Source organism: Sciurus vulgaris, assembly GCF_902686455.1.
Source record: "Sciurus vulgaris genome assembly, chromosome: 16".
Classification (NCBI taxonomy): Eukaryota; Metazoa; Chordata; class Mammalia; order Rodentia; family Sciuridae; genus Sciurus; species Sciurus vulgaris.
In genome coordinates, this window is record NC_136477.1 from 5,503,280 (window position 1) to 5,524,535 (window position 21,256).

Consider the following 21,256-nt stretch of genomic DNA (forward strand, 5'->3'; position numbering starts at 1 on the left):
GTCACCTACATGCCTGCTGGTTTTTTGGAGGACAGCGATCATGCTCACTGGAGGAATATTTGCATGTCTGGAGACATTTTTGGTCCGCACACCTGGAAGGGGGTTCTGCGGGCATCAAGCAGGGTGCTGCTAAACCTCCCACAGGGCACAGGACAGCCCCCCCAGCCAAGAAGGCTATGTCCCCAGTCAGGAGCTGGCAGACATTGAGAAATCCAGTAGCAGCACTCAAGTGTGATCCACAGACTGCAGGTCTCAAACTGCTCATCAACATCCAAATGAGAGAGCACAGGAAATAATAAGTGTTTAGAAACTCAAGAGTAATTTGACATAGTAATTTTAGGATTTCTGGGCTCGAGTTTTGCATATCTTCTTAATTCTTTTTTTTTTTTTTTAATTAATTGACTTTTAAAGGAATAGTGTTTGTGCTTTGTTTGGTTTGCCATTCTCAGGCCTGAATACACACAAGACAAGTGCTCTACACCCAGTCGCGCAGAATAGCTGTAAATTTACAAAAGTTTGAGCAGACATTGGGAGTCTCCATACACTCCTTTTCCCCACCAAAAGACACACACACACACACACACACACACACACACACACACACACACCCCAGGGTTTCAGTTTCCTCTATGATTAACATCTTATTCTAGAATGGTATGTTTGTTACAATCAATGAACCAGTTTTGATACATTGTTATTAACTGAAGTCCATACTTTGTTCAGATTCCTCCAGTTTTCCCCTAAGGCTCTTTTTTTGTCCCAGGACTCCCTTTAGGATCTCAGTGACACCTCTGAGTGAGTCGCTGGAAATGGAACCAGGCCCTTGGAGCATGCTGAGCCATGTCCCCAGCCCCCACGGGACATTTAGTTGTTATGTCTCCTAGATTGCTCTTTAATGGGACAGTTTTACTAATAGTCCTTTTTTTTTTTTTTTTTTTTTTTAAGGGTTTTGTTTTAATTGCCTTTATTTATTTTTTGCTATATTGGGGATGGAACCTAGGGACACCACCCCTGAGCTACATCCCAGCACTTTGATTTATTTACTTTTATTTTAAGATAGGGTCTCCCAAAGTTGCCCAGGCTGTCCTCAAAGTTGGGATTCTCCTGCCTCAGCCTCCTGAGTGACTGGGACCACAGGCAGGTGCCACCCCCACATTTGGCAGAAATTCATCTTGATTGCCTCTTGTGGATCAGAAAAAAGAAGGGCTTTTCCCCAGGAAAAGGAGTTTGCGATTCTTCATAAAGAGGGCACGGCGGCTGGCTCCCTCTGTGCTCTTCATTTCAGAACTTCCCTTAGTAACTGCGCCGCCTGTCCCTGCCCCGGGGGCCTGTGCTCCCGGTGTTCCCTCTGCCTGGAATGCTCTTTCCCATGGCTTCTTTCCACCATTCCAGTCCGCCCCACCTCCCCGCCTCCAGGAATCTGCTTCCAGCTGCCTTTCTCACCCTCATTTTGCTTTATTACCATCCTGATATTTTGGGGGGTACTGAAAGTGAAGCCTGGACCCTGGCCCAGGCTGAGCATGCGCTTAATCACTGAGCTGCGACCCTAGCCGCATCCCCAAATTTTGCCCCTACCTGAAATGTTCTCATTCACCTGTTTCTTCACTGTGCATTGCTGCTAAATGCAGGCATCACAAGGACAGAGCCCTTGGCATGTGCCACACAACTTATGCCAAAGTCTGAGTTGCTCTATTGTGGACATATCCCCTGGAGGTCCACAGAGGTCCTGATAATCTTCGTTGAGTCTGAACTTCAGTGGGGCTACCAGTGGCCTGGCCCTTCAGCTCACTTTGGGCTGGAGGTACCAAGAAGGGACCCCAGACCGCCTCTTCTCTGAGATCCCCACTTCTGCTGCCCTCCTCCAACCCTATGTGAGGACCGTAGATGTTTAGAGATGGTGACACCAGCCATGGGATAGAAGGACAGCATATCTGTTTAGCCAGGGGAGCTGAGATCCCAGGGACTCGGGCCCAAAGGCTCTTTCCATTCTTTCTTGCTGTCTGATGTTGGGGCTCAGTCTCAATTTTTCCATCTGTAAACTGGGTATAAAACTCATGATGTTGCAGTTGTCTGGTGCAGTGGTGCATACCTGTATTCCTAGCTACTTCAGAGGCTGAGGCCAGAGGTTCAAGGAAACAGAGTGAGGCCCCAGTGAGTGTGTGTGTGTGTGTGTGCGTTGTGGGGGTTGGGGGGAGGTCATTATGTTGGGCTCATTTTAAGGCTTAAACCATTATGCTAGGTTTGGGATTAAACGAAAAAGTGCCAAGCATACAGCACACTAAAACTGTTACCTGTTAATATGATCTTCCAAATGCACACAGGCAGGGTTTTGCAGATGATTTTACAGCAATCCATACACTCCCCAGACCTAACCCCTGAACCCCAATCTACAAACCCTCTAAGTCATCAACGCCCCCAGCTTAATGACCAGGGCCTCTGATGAGTTGGAAGGCGAGAGAGCCCAAGGAGGCTCCAGGTGAGGGAGGAGGCGGGAGGCAGGAATCTGAAGAGGGGGGAGGGGGCTGCGGGTGGGGGCCCAGCACACAGGGGAGCCAGTGTGTCTGAGGCTGCCAGGGCCGCAGGAACAGGCCCCCGGGGGCAGGTGGGACCTCGATTCCAGCCGGCCATGTGTGGGTGGGGCGGTCCAGCCCAGCCTGGCGTTCCGGTCGGCCCAGTGTGGGGGCTGGGCCCAAGGAGGCCCCTGGCGCCGGGGCAGGGGCACCGAGCCGGCTTCTGCTGCAGTGCCGCCCCCACGCCCCCTGCCCTTCCTATCCCAGGGCGGCCAGGGCCCAGAGCCCCCAACCGGGGCGGAAAACGCATGCCTGTGTGTTGTCTTCGTGTCCTTCGAGTGTTTGCAGCAAGCAGCAGGAGGCGCCCGTGCGGGGGTTTGTCCTTGGCGTCCACGGAGGTCATGGGAACCTTCCCAGGGAAGGGAGCCGCAGGACACGCCCACTCGCAGAAGGGACTAGCGGGAGTGGAACACCTCCCCATGCTGAGCCCCAGATCCCCCTAGTGCTGCAGATGGGGAAACCGAGGCCCAGTGCAGAAGGGACCTTGTTGAGGTGCTTGCAGGGATTGGTACAGGAGCCAAGGCACGCGACCCGTGCGTCATGCACATTCACACGTGTGTTCCAACACATACACACTGGCCCCTTTGTGTGCCCACACCCACTCCTGCACAGACACATCCAGACAGGAGGACACACGCCCCAGCTCCCCTCCCTCCGGCACACCCACCCCCTTGCCTGGTCACACGCTCTGGACCATGAGACCCACCCCTCAGCACACGTGTGCAACATGTGTCAGCAGGACTCTGGAATTTCAACCAAGGGCCCACTCAGGGGCCACCACCTGGAGAGGGGTGTCTTGGAGGTATGTGTGATGTCATTTTTCTATCTCAAAGCATTTTATATAGCCCTCTGTGTGATTGAAATCTCCTCTGCAGTTATAAGTCCCACTCATATTTCCTCAGAAGCCACCCACCCAGTCCCACTGTGTAAGACACATAAATACACCTCGATACAAACAGATACACTTAGGTACATACAGGGTCATTCAGAACAGAGACCAGTCATCTGCTGACATCCAGACACCACGAATGCACACATATGCAGGGGTTCATTCAGATACTTGGTTTATATTCAGAAAACACATACACAGGTATGTACCCGGTCACCTTGTAGGTGTAAATCACACAGGTCCATGTATGTCTCCACAAATTTACACAGATGTAAACACACAGCTGTAGTCACACAAATACACTCAGAGATCGATACATAAAAAGAACAAACCCATATTCATGTATACACTTGTTATTTACTGGGGATTGAACCCAGGGACACTCACTGAGCCACATCCCCAGCCTTTTTTTGTATTTTATTTAGAGACAGGTTCTCACTGAGTTATTTAGGGCCTCGCTAAGTTGCTGAGGCTGGTTTTGAACTCATGATTCTCCTGCCTCAGCCTCCTGAGCTGCTGGGATTATAGGCGTGAGCCACTGCTCCTGGCTACACAGTTGGTTTTTTTTAAACAGAAAACCACAATGGAACACGCAAATTTTAAACAAATATCCACAAATGGGGGCTTATGCTCTTACAAATATATTTATTTACAAATATATCCACACAATTATGCTCATGTGTATACATATCTGTACATATACAGTTCCTAGATAAATATGCACAGGTGTGCGCTCATGAATGCACTCAGCAATAGGAATTCTTGAACATTTACACCCACTTCCGTGATTTACAAAACCTGTCACTCTAAGGTTCACACCATATACTCAAACCCACAAATACACTTACAAATAAACACACGTAAAGTCATCCCTTGGTGCCCGAAGGGGATTGGTTCCAGGACCTGCTGCAGATACCAAATCTACAAATGCTCAAGTCTCTTATATAAAAAGGCAGAGTATTTGCATAGAACATGTGCAGTCCTCCCTGCTTTAAATCATCTCTAGATTACTTATAATAACTAATACAATGTAAACACTGTTCACATAGTTGTTATACTGTATCATTTAGGTAGGAATGTCATAAAAACTATGAACATGTTTAACATGTTTTGTTCATTCAACTTAAGTGCATTTTTTTTTTTTTTTTGGTACCAGGGATTTAACCCAACAGTGCTTAACCACTGAGTCACATCCCCAGTCCCTTTTTGTATTTTTTTTTAGAGACAGGGTCTCCCTGATTTGCTTAGGGTCTTGCTGAGTTGCTGAGGCTGACCTTGAACTTGAGATCCTCCTGCCTCAGCCTCCCGAGCTGCTGGGATTACAAGCATGTGCCACCTGCCCGGCTCAGATGCATTGTTTTCCCAAATACTTTCAATCCGTGGTTGCTTAAATTCATGGATGCAGAATCCAAGGATACAAAGGGCTGATTACATGTGCACAAAAGTACACCCAGAAACTGTTTCTCATATACACACACTGGTATGCACATTCACATACTCATGTACAAATTCATGGATGCAGAACCCAAGGATACAAAGGGCTGATTACATGTGCACAAAAGTACACCCAGAAACTGTTTCTCATATACACACACTGGTATGCCACATTCACATACTCATCTACAAATCCACTTTCCTCATTTACACACAGAGCCTTCCCCCAACAGATACTGCACATACCCACACACATTCTCAGGCATACCCATTAATGACATACAGTCACACTGAGACACTGCCGCACTCCTGCACAAATACATGTACCCACTCTCAACTTCTCTCCTATGCTCCTGCATTGACACAAACATCAACCACACACACTTATACAACAAACACGTTTAGATACCAACGAATACACTCATATACACTCAAAAAGCAGATATCCACACACTTTTGTTCTCAGACTAGACATCTACCTAATACTGACCTTTGTATACACAACACATGTTAAAAACACATACACACATTCTTACAAATACATGCAATGTCACACTCAAACGCAGATGTCCTCCAAGTCACCACCCAAATACACTCAGAGATGCACACAGATACGAAGACACACGTTCTTGTGCCCCAGAAGCAGGTGCACACACGCACACGCTGCCTACGGGCCAGGCATTACAAGTCGGCGCAGGTGTTCACAGACCTAAGAGTAGACATCCGGGCCTGCACACACATCCACAGAGGGTCCCTAATCCTCCTCAGTGTCCCAGGCGCGCACGCGCGCACACACATATGCACACACTCACTCCTCCGCAGCGCCCCCTCCCCCTCCATCACTGCAGTCCCGCCCGTCCGGCCCAGGACATAGGCAGCTTGGGTCCAGGCGAGGCCCGGGACCCGCCCCGGTCCGGGTCCGGTCCGGGGGGCGGAGCGCACCTGGGCTCCGCCCCGGGGCGGGGCCGACGCAGCGTCGCCAGCGCCAGCGGCCGCACCTGGTTCAGCAGCAGCGGCGGCGGCGGGCCCGGCCGGGGCACGAGCGCGGCGCGGCGCGGCGCAGCCCAGCCCAGCCTGAGCGCGGACCCGGCGCCCGCAGCCCCGGCGCCGCCATGGTGGAGGCGGCGCCCGCGGGGCCCGGGCCGCTGCGGAGGACCTTCCTGGTGCCCGAGATCAAGTCGCTGGACCAGTACGATTTCTCCCGGGCCAAGGCGGCTGCGAGCCTGGCGTGGGTGCTGCGGGCCGCGTTCGGGGGCGCAGGTACCCGGCCGGGGGGCGGCGGGCCGGACGCGGCAGGTGCGGGGGGCGGGGCGCCGGGCCCGGGAGGCCAGGGCCGTGGGAACAATAGCGCCGGTCGCCAGGGGTCCCCGGGCCCGGGCCCGCCGCGCCGGGCCTCAGAGCTTCCTGTTCGGCCGGGGCGGTGGACTTTGCCCACTGGGCTGCTGGAGCGCGGTGGGGGTGGGGCCGCCCGCACAGCTCCGCTTGGGGACCCTGGCGTCCCGGCCCCCAGGTGAGCGGGGCGGGGTCTGCGGGTCGGGTGGGGTCGCCGGGTGCCGGCCTCTGGGACCCGCCTCCCACACCCCTAGCCCTAGCTCTGCACGCCCTTCTCTCTTTTGCACTCATCACGCGCCTCCGATGACCCCCTCCCCACTGTCCCCGGCCTCCCGCGGGCCTTATGCGCTGGGGTTCCTAGCTCTGCTTGCTCCTCGGCCCGGACACACGCCCCACGTCGGCCCTGCCTGCGCTGTGGGCGGCGGGGCGAGCTCTGGGAGCCCCCTCGCCTCCACCGCCCGGCCTGCGGCTGGCAGCTGTGACTTATTGCCCCATTTACCGGGAGGCAGGCGAGCCCTGTGGAAGCGGAATGGTTTGTCCATGATTGCCCCGCGTGGGGGCCGCGTCAGGGCCTTCTCCCATTAGGGCAGATCCACCGCTCAGTCCCCAGGCCCGCATGTCTAAATAAGTCGAGCCATCCCCACAGGGAGGATGCCGGTGGGTCCCTAGGATGAGAGGCCCTGGGCACACGCTGTCCCCACTGTGGGCAGCTCCAGCGCCCTAGACCTGAGCTGGGAGCAGGAGCCTGGCCTTGGGGACGACAGGGGTTAATTAAGGTCTGGGCCTTCCGGGGAGGTCGGGGGACGCCCTGCCTTCCCACTGGTCCTGCCTACTGGTCTTGGCACCGGCTGGGCACAGCCCATCCCCCTTCTCAGTGGCCTTCCCAGACCAACCTGTTCTGGGTGTGGGTCTCAGTGACAGCTGTCCCTCTCCTGCTTCCGCTTCAGCCTGTCCCTTCCACTTTCCCCTAGTAGCTTTCCATGCATGACCCACTCTGAGGCCTGCCCACCCTCAGGGGTTTACTAGAGGAAGAAAGGAGTTGAGGATTGGACTCGGACTGCCCAGCCCCTCACACCCAAGGTTATGAGGCTATAGAAAGCTTCACTTTGCAAGTCAGAATTGAGTTTGAGTGCCAGCTCCTCTCGGATGTGGAGGAATTATCTCAGTTCTAAGCTTCTGTTTCCCCCTCTGTGAAAGAAGGCTTTCATTGGCTTCTATATCTATGTTGGAAAATGTTTGTGGGGTACACACATGTGGCAGGACAGCACACTGGGGATTGAGACCCCAGTACCTTTTGGGCAAGGTTGCTGGTAGGCATCAAAGAGGTACCCACTGTCAAATCACATCTGGCACCTGGTGCATGCTAAATGGATTCTATTGGTGAGGTTATTTTTATTAATACTATGAATATCATTCATTGTTTCTTGGCCAACAGACAGAGCAGGAATTACTATCCCATTTCGCAGAATGGAAAGCAGAACCTCCTGTGGGGGTTGTTAGGATCCTGATGCCTGACGCGCCCCGTTCTGTTCTGAGTGACCCAGCTCCCTCTGCTGTGTAACACTACCCTGAGGGTCAAGTTCAGTTTCTTTCCTATACACCTCCCCTAAACGGAGGGGAACACAACTCTCTGGATTCATGAACTCCAGGACTCTATCAGTGATTATCAGGTGCCCTGCCAGTGCTGGGGGCCGGGATGTCCAGTAAGGAGGATGGATACAGGAGAGAGGGGGATGGGCACGAAACCGGATCATGGCTGCTTAGAGTGATAAGCTCTGTGGTGTGGAGCAAGCTTTGCCTGGGGGAGGAAATCCCTGAAATCTGCCAGGGAGTGAGGGGGCAGGGAAGGCTCCCCAAAGGAGGAGGGGCTTGAGTCTTGAAGGATGTGTAGGAGTTTGCCAGGGGGGAGGAGTCTCTGTGCAAAGGCAGGGGTGTGGATGGGCAGGGCGTTCTCAGAGAAGAACATGCTGGTCCCAGTAGTAGCAGTGGGGAGGCTGGAGATGAGGGAGACTGAGACTTCAGGAGGAGGGCTTCTCAGGCTGTGGGTGGGGACCTGAGGACAGTGGGGAACCATAGCAGGTGTTTGGGAACTGACAAGATCAGACATGCATTTGCCCAGTAGGGCTTGTGTCTGGGGAAGGGACAGTTCTGGTGGCCCTGAGGTACAAGACTGAGGAGCTTATGCAGGAATGCAGGCAGATGGCCTCAGCAGAGCACAAACTCAAAGATAAGAAAGGGTACTGTGTTTAATAAGTTTGGGAAATACCGCATGCCATTCCTTCTGCCTTCAGAACGTCAGTAAGATATGTGAGGGAAGCAGTTCATGTGGGTTCTTACCTGCTGTGCCATCTTGGACAAGTTAACTCAGCTCTCTGGACCTTGGTTTTCTTATCTGTACAGTGGCATAAGGAAAGTTTCAGGATGAAATGAAGGTCACAGTATAAACAAATGCTGTGCCACAGAGCTTTGCTGTCCAGTAGGGCAGCCACTAGCCCCACGTGCTCGTGAACACCTGAAGCGTGGCTGGCTGAATCCAGATGTGTTGTAAAGGTAAACTAGACACTGGATCTGACTTGGTACAAAAAAAAGTGAAATAGCTCATCAATGTTTTCACATTGATTACATGTTGAAATGATGTTTTGGATACATATTGGGTTAAGTAAACTATATTACTAAATTAACATTCCTTGTTTCTATTTTTTTTAACATGGCTACCAGAAAACTGCATAAAACTACTTACGTGGCTCGCATCATATTTCTGTTGGACAGCTCTGCTCTGTAGTAGATGCTCAATAGACATTTTATAGCACAGGGCAGTGTTTCTCAGCCTGTGACATTTTGGTCTTTAGAAGACATTGGGCAGTGTCTGGAGACATTTTTGGTTGTCACTACCTGGGAGGAAGGTGCTGTTGGTATCTACTTAGGGACCAGGGATTTTGTTAAACATCCTGAAATGCACCAGACAGCCATCCCCACCACACAAATACAGCCAAGGTGGAGGACGCTGGCACAGAGTGAGTGCTCCAGAAACTTGGGCAGTCAGTAGCTTGGTTCACTTTTTTTTTTTTTTTTTTTTTTTTTTAAATCATCTTGAAGGTTGAGGGCCCTGAGAAAAGTCTTAAGGCAAAGAAACTTGTTATACTTTGCTGATGGGACCTGGAAGTGCTCTGCCCTGAGTCTCCAGCAGGGGCTGAGAGGTGGGTGGGAGGGTTTGGATTTGGGAGATGTCAGAAGGTTAAACCAGAGGACTGATTAAAGGAGGGATGTTGAGCCCATTCAGTGGTGCACACCTGTAATCCCAGCAACTTGGGAGACTGAAGTAGGAGGATGGCAAGTTTGAGGCCAGCCTCAGCAATTCAGCGACTCCATCTCAAAAAATAAAATGGCCTGGGAATGTAGATATGAGGTAGAGCTTCAACCTGGGGATGGGGAAGAGGAGGGTGCACGGGGCATACCTCTAATCCCAGAGACCTGGGAGGCAGAGGTAGGAGGATTGCAAGTTCAAATCCAGCCTCAGCAACTTAGTAAAAAGGGCTGGAGCTGGAGCTCAGTGGTGGAGTGCTTGCCTAGCATGTGTGAGGCCCTGGGTTCCATCCCTAGCACTGCAGGGAGGAAAAAAATAATAATAAAAAAAGGAATGGTGATTTCTCACTGTGATGGGGACAGGGAGGAACAGGAGGTTTGGAGCAAGATGTTGAGGGTTGTGAAAGATCCTGGGTGGTTTTGGCGGGGGGACAGTGGGATGTGGAGCCTGGGTGGCAGCAGGAGGCCTCAGATGGCCATGGAAGCAGTCAAGGAGTGAGTGAGGCATGTCCATTTATAAGGAGACACCAGGGGGGTGGAGGAGGTGCTGGGCAGAGAGCCCAGGCACATACGGGCCCGGATGTGTGCCTGGGGAGGTTGGAAACCTGAGGGCAGAAGCCAGGTCAAGGAGGTTGAAGTGGACAGGGAAGAGGCCGCAGGCAGAGGGGAGGAGGAAGTGAACCTGGAATCCCTCTTTCAAGGAGCTGAACTGAGCCAGCAGGGAGAAGGAGCGTCTCTACACAGGGGTGGGTCTTGAGTGGGAAGGTCAAGTGTGGTTTTAGGGGGTGGGAAAGGAGCCTTGGCAGGGAGCAGGTTCTGTCAAGGGTGCCTGGGTCCTTGTAGTGGAGCCTGGCTTTGCCCAGGGGAACCTGGGAAAGGTCTGGCCTGATGGGCCCCCCGCCCCTTCTTTAAAACCCACTTAGAACCTCAACATAGAGAGGTGCCGCCTGGGGCAGCAGCCAGGGCAGGTTCGTCATGTGGACCTCAGCCACCTCCTCCCGGACCTCTCCTCTCCACGTAGCCTATGTGGACCTCTCCCTCCACCTAGGATCCTGGTGGCCACCTCTGACAGGACCTCGCCACCCGCCTCCGCTCCCTTCCCTCATGTTCTCTGCCTCCCGGGTGTCCCCAAACCCCCTCACACTCTGTTTTTACCCTCTCACCTGCTGCCCCTCCTGTTCCCCCATCAGCCACTGACCCTGTTGCCTCCGTCTCTCCCCTCAGGCCCCAGGGAGCCCTGGATGCCTCCTCTTCCTTCCCTGTCTCCTCTTTTTAGTTACCAAGGTCAGACGCTCAGTTCCCTCAAAGCCTCTGACCTCTATCACCTCCCCATTTCCGTGTCCTGCCCCACCCTCACCCCTCATCCTGCCCGGCTGTCAAGCTGAGGGAGGATGTAGAGTTGGCCTAGGGTGTGGGTTTGACTCCCCGTCTTGGCACTGGAGAACTGTGTGGCCTTGGGCGGGTTGCTTGCCTTCTCTGTGCGTCCTCTGTAAGGGGCCCCTGCGGCTTCCTGGGGTTGAGGACGGCTTTCGTGAAGCCAGCACTTGGTGTTCTTGCCTTTCCCTCGGGTCTCGCCTCCCTGTCCAGCAGCCCACCATCTCTGAAGGCGCGCGCCTTTTGCCCTCTGCCCGGAGTCCGCGTTCCTTCCCATGGCAGACTGCACGCCTGCGCGCCCCGCCACCTTCCCGCCTTTCCTTTCCGGGTGCCCTCCTTCCTAGACCTCCCCCGTGGCTGGGGCCTTGTCATTGCGTGTGATGTCTGGAGCCCTGACTCCCCGCATGCCCCTCCACATGCCCCTGCAGAGCACGTGCCCCCGGAGCTGTGGGAACCCTTCTATACTGACCAGTACGCGCAGGAGCACGTGAAGCCCCCGGTGACGCGGCTGCTACTCTCGGCCGAGCTCTACTGCCGGGCCTGGCGCCAGGCGCTGCCGCAGCTCGAGACACCTCCTAGTCCCTCTGCGCTGCTGGCCCTGCTGGCACGGAGGGGCACAGTGCCAGCATTGCCCGAGCGCCCGGTGCGCGAGGCTGACCTGAGACACCAGCCCATTCTCATGGTAGGCTCCGCCCCTGCCCAGTAGGCCCTGCCCACCCGGCCTGGTTCTTTCCCCGAGCCCCCAAGTCCTGGGGCTTACCTTCCTCAAAGCCCTTTCTCACCAGGCCTGGCCCTCACCTCGAGCCCCACCCACCTTCCTGCTGTTCCCTGAAAGCTCCACCTACTGGGTAGCTCCTCCCACAAAGCTCCACCCACCAGGGTAGCTGCTCCTCATGAGGCTCCACCCCTCATCTGCGTGGCTTCTCCTGTCAAGCCTCACGCTCCTCCCACCAGCCTAGCTCCTCCCCCAGACACACCTCTGGCCCTCAGAGACTTCCCAGTGTGGCCCTCTCCATCCTGAGGCCTTGATCTCAAAGCCTGGCCGTCATGAGTGGTTCTTCCAGGACCACAGCCCGCAAGACCCCACAACAGCCCCTGGCCAGGCCCGCCCGTCCCCTCCTACTACACTCCCCTTCCACCTCCAGCTTCTTTCTCTTCATTGGCCATTGGAGGCCAAGGGAGCCCCACCGTACCGCTGGTCTCATTCTTTAGCCCTTGCCCCCACAGGGAGCCCATCTAGCTGTCATTGATGCCCTCATGGTTGCCTTCGCCTTCGAGTGGACAAAGACGCTGCCTGGTCCTTTGGCTCTGACCAGCTTGGAGCACAAGCTCCTTTTCTGGGTGGACACAGTAAGTGGGGTTGGGCCAAGGTGGGTGGGGACCAGGACCATGCAGTGAACAGAGCACTGAACTTCTCCTTGGCCTCCAGACTGTCAGGCGGCTGCAGGAAAAGACAGAGCAAGAAGCCGCTCATCGTGCACCTCCTGCTGCCCCTGCAGATGGGGCGGCCCCAGCACAGCCCTCGGTGAGGCCAGGGCAGGGCATGGACTGAAGAATGATGGATGATTGGGTGACGGAGGGCTGGGTGGGCAGGACCAGGTCGGGGGTGGCTGGAGGTGACTCTCTCCCTCTCTCTCTCTCACTCCGCCCTCTCCCCTGCACCGGCCCCTGCTGTACCCCTCTCTGCCCCTCAGTGCCCCACACGCTGGTATTGGAAGCTGGTTCCTGTAAGTGGGGCTGTCTGTCCGCCCCGTCTGCCTGCCCTGCTTGTTGCGGTCTGTGTGCCCAGTTCTGCCTGCTTGTCTGCACCCTCTCTTCTCCTCCACTAGCTGTGAGCAAAGGAGGTGGGGCCCAGGAGAACCCCCCAGTGAACCAAGGGAAGAGTGCAACCCTGGCTGTTCCCGAGAGGGCCACCCCCCTCAGAGAACTGACCATTGACGAGCTTCCTGTTAACCAAGAGGGCAAACCCTCCCCCATTAACTAAGAGGGCAGGACCTCCTGTTCTTGGGTGAAGTGGAGGGAACCCCAGTCTATCAGATGCATGGATCCTGACCCCAGTGGGCAGGTGACATGGAGATCTCCCCAGGCAAGAGGAAGAGCCTCAACCCTTCCTAAGCCCGGCTCTCAGTTTCCCTAAGGAAAAAATCCCAGCTTCGGGAGGAGGCCTGTTTTCTCAAAGCTTGAAGTTTGACTTTCTCTTCCCTTAATTAGTTGTGCAGCCTTAAACAAGCATCTACGTCTCTCTGTGTTTCATGGAATTTATCTTTGCAACAGACAAGCAAGGGGAGAGGGGGAAGCTTTGAACTGGGTGGGCTCCCCACCTTTGCTCACTCCTTACCCCCACCCCGGGGTCTGGGCTGGGGAGTTCCTTTCCTGCCTACCTGCTTCCTCTGCATCCTCTCCCCAAGCTGGGGCCTGGGTTTCTTATGGGAGGAGGGTTCCCTGCATGGGAGGCTGCTCTCTGGGGTCCCTCAGGGCTGGGAGGAGCTGGGGTCCCCAAAGCCGGCCAGAACACAGTCAGGGAGCTGGACGGCCAGAGCTCAGGACAGGGGTCAGGACTACTCCCTCCCTCAGAGGTGGGCTTGGGGGCCCGCAGGTCAGCACCCCTCCCGCCCTGCTGACGGCTGCTCCTCTCCCCCCAGCACGCAATTGCCTTCTGTTTGAAGGAGTCGGGGAACAAACCCCCCATGGTAATGTATCCCCCACTCCTGGGCCCCAGGAGCCCCTGTCCCTAGCCCCTGCTGCTGGCCTGGCTGCTCGCAGACACCTCCTCTGCCTCTCGCTGCTGCCCCTCCCCTGCTCCAGGCTGGCCCCCACCATTCTGGCTCTGGGACCCCCGGCTTCCCGCCCCCTCGTGGCGGAAACCCCAGGCCTCCCCGCCCAGCCTGCATGACCGCTGACTTAGGAGGCCAGCCCGACCACTCATCTGACCTGGCTCCTGTCCACAGATCCGATACCGCAAGGACCGTGCTGTGGCCCGCCGTGCCCCCTGCTTCCCAACTGTGACGAGCCTCCAGGACCTGGCCAGCGGAGCTGCGCTGGCCGCCACAATCCACTGCTATTGCCCCCAGCTGTTACGACTTGAGGGTGAGTGAATGGTCCAGCCCCATCTGGGAAGCCTGGTGTTCTGAGCCCCAGTCCCCAGGCTTCTGTCCCCAGGTCCAAGAGACCAGGATGATGCACTGGTTATGCGTGTGGCTTCTGAAATCAGCAGACCTGGGTTTGCATCTCATGTCCCTAATTAGCTGCGTGACCTTGGACAAGTTTCTAAACTCCTCTGTGCTTCAAAGAATTCATGCCTGTAGCAGGACTGTGTGCCAGGGATCCTGTGAGAATAAATAGAGGCACACTCCTGACCTCACAGATGGCTCAACATCCTCGTGAGGGGAGAGAGAGAATCCAGAAGTCCCTTAGGGATCAGGTGCTCCAGAGAGTGATGGGTGATCAGAAAAAGGTTTCTGAGTTGAGTTCTTGAGGGTCTAGTATTCCAGGCAGAGTCCAAGGCCACGGGAATGGTCTATCATGGTATGCCCTTTGCAGAGGGCACCTGGCACAAGACCAGCCCACAGTAGGTCCTCATGTTGGCTGCTAGGTTCCCTGGGCCCCCTTCCTCCACTCAGAGCCAGGGACCCAGGCATCCTGTCCCTACAGAGGTGTGCCTCAAGGACCCCATGTCCGTGGCGGACAGCCTGTACAATCTCCAGCTGGTGCAGGATTTCTGTGCCTCCCGTCTTCCCCGTGGCTGCCCGCTGTCCCTCGAGGACTTGCTTTATGTCCCACCGCCCCTCAAGGTAAGGCTATCGTGGGGGCCTTGGCGGGGGTCCAGGGCTGTGTGGTTCGCTCACTGACCCCGCTTCCCACCTCCAGGTCAACCTGGTGGTCCTCCTGGCTGAAATGTTCATGTGCTTCGAGGTGCTGAAGCCTGACTTCGTGCAGGCCAAGGACCTGCCTGATGGGCACGGTGAGCTCTGGCTGCTGTCTGGGTGGGGTGGGGGCCAGGCCTTGCCTGACACTCTTTTCTGTCCACAGCTGCCTCCCCCCGGGGCACCGAGGCCTCCCCACCTCAGAACAACAGTGGCAGCAGGTACAGCCCACCTGCGGGGTGAATCTGGTGGCTTCTCCCACCTGGGTGCTGGGGTGGTCCCAGGAAAACCCAAGGGATGAGGGGCGGTGGGGTCCGAGGTTGATATGTGTCTCCCGGCAGCTCTCCTGTCTTCAACTTCCGCCACCCACTCCTGTCACCTGGCGGCCCCCAGTCCCCACTCCGAGGATCCACAGGTGAGGAATGGGGTCAGCTTCTGTCACAAGGGGCTCCCCCACAAAGACTGCCCCAGCTGACCCCATGTCATCTCATGACCCCTCGAGTAGCCCTGGGTCCCTCTGCCGTCACCAAGGTGCTCCGCAGAACTTCCCTGGTGGGTCCTCAGCACCCCTTAGTGTTACCAAACGGCCCCAGGTCCCATCTCTGGAAACCTCTCCTCTTACTAGACACATAATGACCCATCAGCGACCCATCCAGTGACCTTGCAGAGGATGCTGACCTCATCCAGTCCCCAATGACCCCACAGTGATCATTCTGCCCCTCCCCAGGCTCCCTGAAGTCCTCTCCGTCCATGTCCCACATGGAGGCCCTGGGCAAGGCCTGGAACCGTCAGCTCAGGTGAGCATAGCTCAAGGGCCCTGGCGGGTTGTGGAGGAGGCTGGTGGGGTAGGGCACAGGCTGGCCCCAGGGGCTGACCCCTCCCTCTGGCCGCCCAGCCGTCCCCTTTCCCAGGCTGTGTCGTTCAGCACCCCCTTTGGCCTGGACAGCGACGTGGACGTCGTCATGGGTGACCCCGTCTTGCTGCGCTCCGTCAGCTCTGACAGTCTGGGCCCGCCTCGTCCCGTGCCGGCCCGCACCCCTGCCCAGCCACCCGCAGAGCCCGGCGACCTGCCCACCATCGAGGAGGCCTTGCAGATCATCCACAGTGCCGAGCCCCGGCTGCTCCCAGATGGGGCTGCCGACGGCAGCTTCTACCTCCACTCCCCCGAGGGGCTCTCCAGACCGCCGGCGGCCCCTGCCTACCTGCCCGAGGGGGCCTCAAAACCCCTGTCTGACGGGCCCGCCAAGGTGCCCATCTACGTGTCCCACCCCGAGGCCCCCTCAAAGCCATCTCCCTGCCCGTCGGGGGAGGTGTCGAAACTGCCAGCCCCACCTGAGGGATCCCCGAAGGCGGTGGCATCATCCCCAGCGGCCACTAACTCTGAAGTGAAGATGACCAGTTTTGCTGAACGCAAGAAGCAGCTGGTGAAGGCTGAGGCCGAGGCTGGAGCAGGGCCCCCCATGTCCACGGCGGCGGTCCCTGAAGCCCTGAGCTCAGAGATGAGTGAGCTGGGAGCCCGCCTGGAGGAGAAGCGCCGCGCCATAGAGGCCCAGAAGCGGCGCATCGAGGCCATCTTTGCCAAGCACCGCCAGCGGCTGGGCAAGAGCGCCTTCCTACAGGTGCAGCCGCGGGAGGCCGGAGGGGAGGCCGAGGCTGAGGCAGAGGCCGAGGCTGAGGCTGAGCAGGGCTTGGCCCCTGGTGGGGAGCGGCCAGCTGGTGAGGGCCAGGGTGAGCCATCCTCGCGGCCTAAGTCAGTGACCTTCTCTCCGGAGCTGGGCCCAGTGCCCCCCGAGGGCCTGGGGGACTACAACCGAGCTGTCAGCAAGCTGAGTGCTGCGTTGAGCTCACTGCAGCGGGACATGCAGAGGCTCACGGACCAGCAGCAGCGGCTCCTGGCCCCCCAGGAGGCCCCTGGACCTGCCCCACCACCTGCTGCATGGGTCATTCCTGGCCCCACGGCTGGGCCCAAAGCTGCCTCCCCCAGCCCTGCCCGGCGTGCCCCAGCTGCCCGTCGCAGCCCGGGGCCTGGCCCCAGCCCGGCACCGCGCAGCCCCAAGCACGCACGGCCCGCAGAGTTGCGACTGGCACCCCTGACCAGGGTGCTGACCCCACCCCACGACGTGGACAGCCTCCCCCACCTACGCAAGTTCTCACCAAGCCAGGTGCCTGTGCAGACTCGCTCCTCCATCCTCCTGGCGGAGGGCACGCCTCCTGAGGAGCCAGCAGCCAAGCCTGGCCTCATCGAGATCCCCCTGGGCAGCCTGGGGGAGCCTGCCGCCGAGGACGAGGGGGATGGGAGCCCCCCTGGGGCCGAGGACTCCTTAGAGGAAGAAGCCTCTTCTGAGGGAGAGCCTCGGGCTGGCCTCGGATTCTTCTATAAGGTGAGTCACTAAGGGGATGGGAGCAGATGCCTGGTGGGCCAGGAAGTGAGGACATCCTGGGGGTGGGTGGGGCTTTGGAGAGGTGGGTGGATAGGTGGTTGGACAGATGGGGCATTGCTAATGGATGGGTGGGAGGATGGGTAAGTAGATGGGGTGGGTAGAAGGTGGGTGGGTGGGCGGAGAGGTTGGATGGGTGGGCGGGTAGATAAATTGCTAGGTAGACAGAGAAATAGGTTATGTGGGTGGGTAGATGGTGGATAGCCAGGTACGGGTGGACAGACAAGGGTGGGTAGCCAGATGGACACATAGGTGGGGCAGGTGGAGAGACAGAGGGATGCAAGATGGCAGACAGATGGACAGGTGGTTGCTGGGCAGATGGAAGGATGGGTGGTTGATGGTAGATGGACAGGGCTAGGTCTTCTGTGGTGTCTCCTCCCAGTGGTCTTCCAGTTCCCCTCCATGATCCTAGCCTGTGTTCCTTGTCATGACCCCTGCTGCCCGAACCATCCTGGTAGCCCAGCAGTCACCTGACCTGTCCCTGCTGCTTCCCTCCAACCCCACTCCTCCAGTGAGCATGCAGGAATTTTGGCTCTTAGGATAAAAGCCCTCCCCATGGCTTGGGCTCTGCTCACCTCTGACCGTGTCCTATACCATTCTCCCCAGCTCCACACCCCAGCTCTGCTATCCTCACACATCTGCTGGGTATATCTGGCCCCAGGGCCTTTGCACTTGCATTTCCTGAAAGGCTGCCCTCACGTATCACCCCTGCCTAGTTAAACCCTTGTCACCCCCAGGGGTGCTTCCCCCAGGAGGCCTCCTCAGTGCTGCCAGGGTGGAACAGGCCCCTACCTGCAGTGTAGACAGCAGCACCCCACGCCCTTCTCCAGGTCTTCCCCGATGGGCACAGCACTGGCTGTACCCAGTCCTCCTCACCCCTCCGCACCTGGCGTCGGGGTTGTGTAAAGTAGGCACAGCTAAATCCTTTTAGTACATTTATGAAGGACAGATGAGTGGCTGGCCAGCTGGGTGAGTGGGAGACGAGCTCTAGCACGGCAGGGAGGGCTGGCCAGCCGGACTGGGCGCCTTCCCCTAGGATGAAGACAAGCCCGAAGACGAGATGGCTCAAAAGCGGGCCAGCCTCCTGGAGCGGCAGCAGCGGCGAGCAGAGGAGGCCCGGCGGCGCAAACAGTGGCAGGAGGCCGAGAAGGAGCAGCGGAGGGAGGAGGCTGTGAGGTGAGGCTGCGCCCTGCCAGGGGACCCCTGCCTTTGGTCTTCCTGCTCCCAGTGACCCCATGCCAATATGACTGCTGGCTTCCCCTCCATCTGCAGGCTGGCCCAGGAGGCCCCTGGCCCGGCCCCTGCAGCACCCACAGCTCCTGTGGCCCATGTGGCCCCGGCAGCCACCCAGATCCCTGCTGCCCGGGCCCCAGCTGAGGAGGAGGTGGGCCCCCGGAGAGGGGACTTCACGAGGCTCGAGTATGAACGCCGGGCCCAGCTAAAACTGATGGACGACCTTGATAAGGTGCTGCGGCCCCGGGCCACGGGGACCGGGGGGCCGGGTCGGGGCGGGCGGAGGGCCCCCCGGCCACGCTCTGGTTGCTGTGATGACTCGGCCTTGGCACGAAGCCCAGCCCGCGGCCTGCTGGGTGAGGACCCTGTGGGGGTGGGGCCTGCCACGGCCCTTTCTGGGCTCTCTGGGGGAGGCCCCGTGGATGTGGGGGGGGCTACAGGGGTGCAGGGCAGGGGTGGGCATGTGGGGTGGTAAAGCTGCCAGTGGGGTTTGACCCTGACTGGGGGGATACAGTGGGGTGAGGGGTCTTCCCTCCGTGGCTGCTGAGACCCTCTGGGGGATTCTAGGGGACAAAGGTGTCCAGTGCTGCTGGGCAAAGCCCCCTTCCCTGCAGGTGTGCAGAAGGTTGGACCTGGTGGGCTGCGGAGGGGTGAGGGTCTCGGGCAGGGCTGACCCTGCACTCCCATTACAGCTGCTGGTCAGGTCTCGGGCACTGGTGGAGGCAAGGGGGCTTCAGGTGGGGCTGACCTGTGGGGTCTCTTCCCAGGCTCGCGGCTCAGCAAGGTCTACTCCCAGTCCACCCTGTCCCTGTCCACCGTGGCCAACGAGGCCCCCAATCACCTCGGTGTGAAGAGGCCCACCTCTCGGTGAGCTCTGTCGGGGGCTGCCCAGAGCTTGTGGGTGTGTGCACCCCTCCCTGTGCGCCTGAGTGGGCGTGGCTCGGGCGTGTCAGGGAGCCACCCAGTCAGATGCAGCGTGTGCGAGGTGGGGCTGCCTGCGCCTGGCAGAGGGGCCCTGGGGGCCTGCGGGGCTGAGCGCACAGCCACGCTGCTGGACCTGGACCGGGCCGCCTGACCCCCGCACCCACGTCCTCTGCACTGTGCTGGTTTCACCTCTAACACTACCTCACTCCGGCCACCCCTTCGTTGCTGCAGGGCCCCGTCCCCATCTGGTCTCATGTCCCCTAGCCGCCTGCCTGGTAGCCGAGAACGTGACTGGGAGAATGGCAGCAACGCCTCCTCCCCGGCCTCAGTGCCCGAGTACACAGGTGAGCGTGCTTGGGCGAGGTGTGAGCAGCAGGCTCCACCTGGCCCGTCGCCCTGCTGACCTCCTGCCCTCCAGGTCCGAGGCTGTACAAGGAGCCCAGCGCCAAGTCCAACAAGTTCATCATCCACAACGCCCTGTCACACTGCTGCCTGGCGGGCAAGGTGAACGAACCCCAGAAGAACCGCATTCTGGAGGTGAGCCTGCACCTGCCCAGCTGTGGGGCAGGTGGAGGGTCAGTGGTCCCGCCCAGCTGGCTCACGGCTCTCACCACCTGCTAGGAAATTGAGAAGAGCAAGGCCAACCACTTCCTGATTCTCTTCCGTGACTCGAGCTGCCAGTTCCGGGCGCTCTACACGCTGTCTGGGGAGACGGAGGAGCTGTCGCGGCTGGCGGGCTACGGCCCCCGCACTGTCACGCCTGCCATGGTGGAAGGCATCTACAAGTACAACTCGGACCGCAAGCGCTTCACCCAGATTCCCGCCAAGACCATGTCTATGAGCGTCGATGCCTTCACCATCCAGGGCCACCTCTGGCAGAGCAAGAAGCCTACCACTCCCAAGAAGGGCGGCAGCACCCCCAAATAGCCCCACCCTGGGTGGTGCACGGGCTGGGCCCTGCGAGGTTTGGCCACCGCCCTTCTGGAGGACAGTTGGTCAGTATTCCTGGGTCCTGTCTGTCTCCGACCTTGTCTGGGTGGGGCTGGAGTCCCCACCCCCTAACTTTGAGTCCAGTCCTACTGTGGGGGCTGAGCTGGGAGGTTCAGGGACTCAGGGCTCAGCTCAGTCCCCTTGTCTGTCCTCCCCACCTTCTTGAATAAAATAATTTAAAGAGAAGTTGAGTCTTGTCACCTCCCTGAGGCTGGCTGGGTTTCAGTCTCCTGTCCTACTCGCTCTTGAGCCAACTTTGTCTCTTTTGCCCCCTCGATGGCCCCAGGGTGGCTTCTCCAACAGCCCTCCTCTCAGGGTTTCTCGGCTGCCTCTGAACCGCTCTCTTGGCGCAGGAGGCTCATGACCAGCGCCTCTCCCAGGGCCTCCTCCGCTTCCCCATTTTCCTTTTCTGTGGCTGTTGTTATTGGCCTTTCCTGGCATTTGGTTCAGGGCCAATTTCCAACTCATCCTGTCCCCTTGCCTCCCTTGGAGCCAGCCTGCCCAGTTTCCGTGCTGTTGCTGCCTCCGGGCCAGGGCAACTGTGCTGCCCTCCTGAGCCCCACGTCCGAGGATCCAGGTGCCTTCCTGGCATCGCCACTAGCCACCTCAAGTGCAGGGCTCACATGGCCACCCACGTCAAGCAGGGCCTGGCTTCCCTGCCACTTCCAGTCCTGGGCAACTCACCCCTTAAGCCCACTCTGGCCCCAAGACCACCCACCCCGTAGTCCAATCCAACAGCCTGGACCTCCTCATGTCCCCAGCTGCCTCCTGCCCACACAGCATCCTGTGTGACCTGCTAAAGCACAAATCGGATTATGTCCCCTGATGCCTAAAACCCCTTAATAGCTTAGAGCCTGCTCACGGCTTCCCAGAGCTTAGGACTAAGGGCCACGCCCTGGACATGGC

The 21,256-nt window shown here is 58.0% G+C and overlaps 1 protein-coding gene across 5 annotated transcripts; it reads left to right on the forward strand.

Moving 5' to 3' along the window:
• The first annotated feature begins 5,875 nt into the window (after positions 1-5,875).
• On the forward strand, positions 5,876-20,843 carry CAMSAP3 (calmodulin regulated spectrin associated protein family member 3). Of its 5 annotated transcripts, none has more exons than XM_079115529.1 (19): positions 5,876-6,153; positions 11,331-11,584; positions 12,130-12,252; positions 12,332-12,427; positions 12,597-12,629; positions 13,545-13,592; positions 13,851-13,989; positions 14,554-14,693; positions 14,770-14,863; positions 14,932-14,986; positions 15,107-15,180; positions 15,493-15,562; positions 15,712-17,146; positions 18,240-18,379; positions 18,476-18,792; positions 19,204-19,303; positions 19,592-19,704; positions 19,779-19,897; positions 19,982-20,843. In XM_079115529.1, exons 1-19 carry the CDS (start codon positions 6,006-6,008, stop codon positions 20,285-20,287), a joined length of 3,804 nt encoding a protein of 1,267 aa, XP_078971655.1. In that variant the 5' UTR covers positions 5,876-6,005; the 3' UTR covers positions 20,288-20,843. The 5 variants fall into 5 exon arrangements, with proteins under 5 accessions (XP_078971655.1, XP_078971652.1, XP_078971654.1 ...); XM_079115526.1 differs by having other exon boundaries at positions 15,661-17,146; positions 19,982-20,566; XM_079115528.1 differs by lacking the exon at positions 13,545-13,592 and having other exon boundaries at positions 5,877-6,153; positions 15,661-17,146; positions 19,982-20,566.
• Positions 20,844-21,256: the final 413 nt, after the last annotated feature.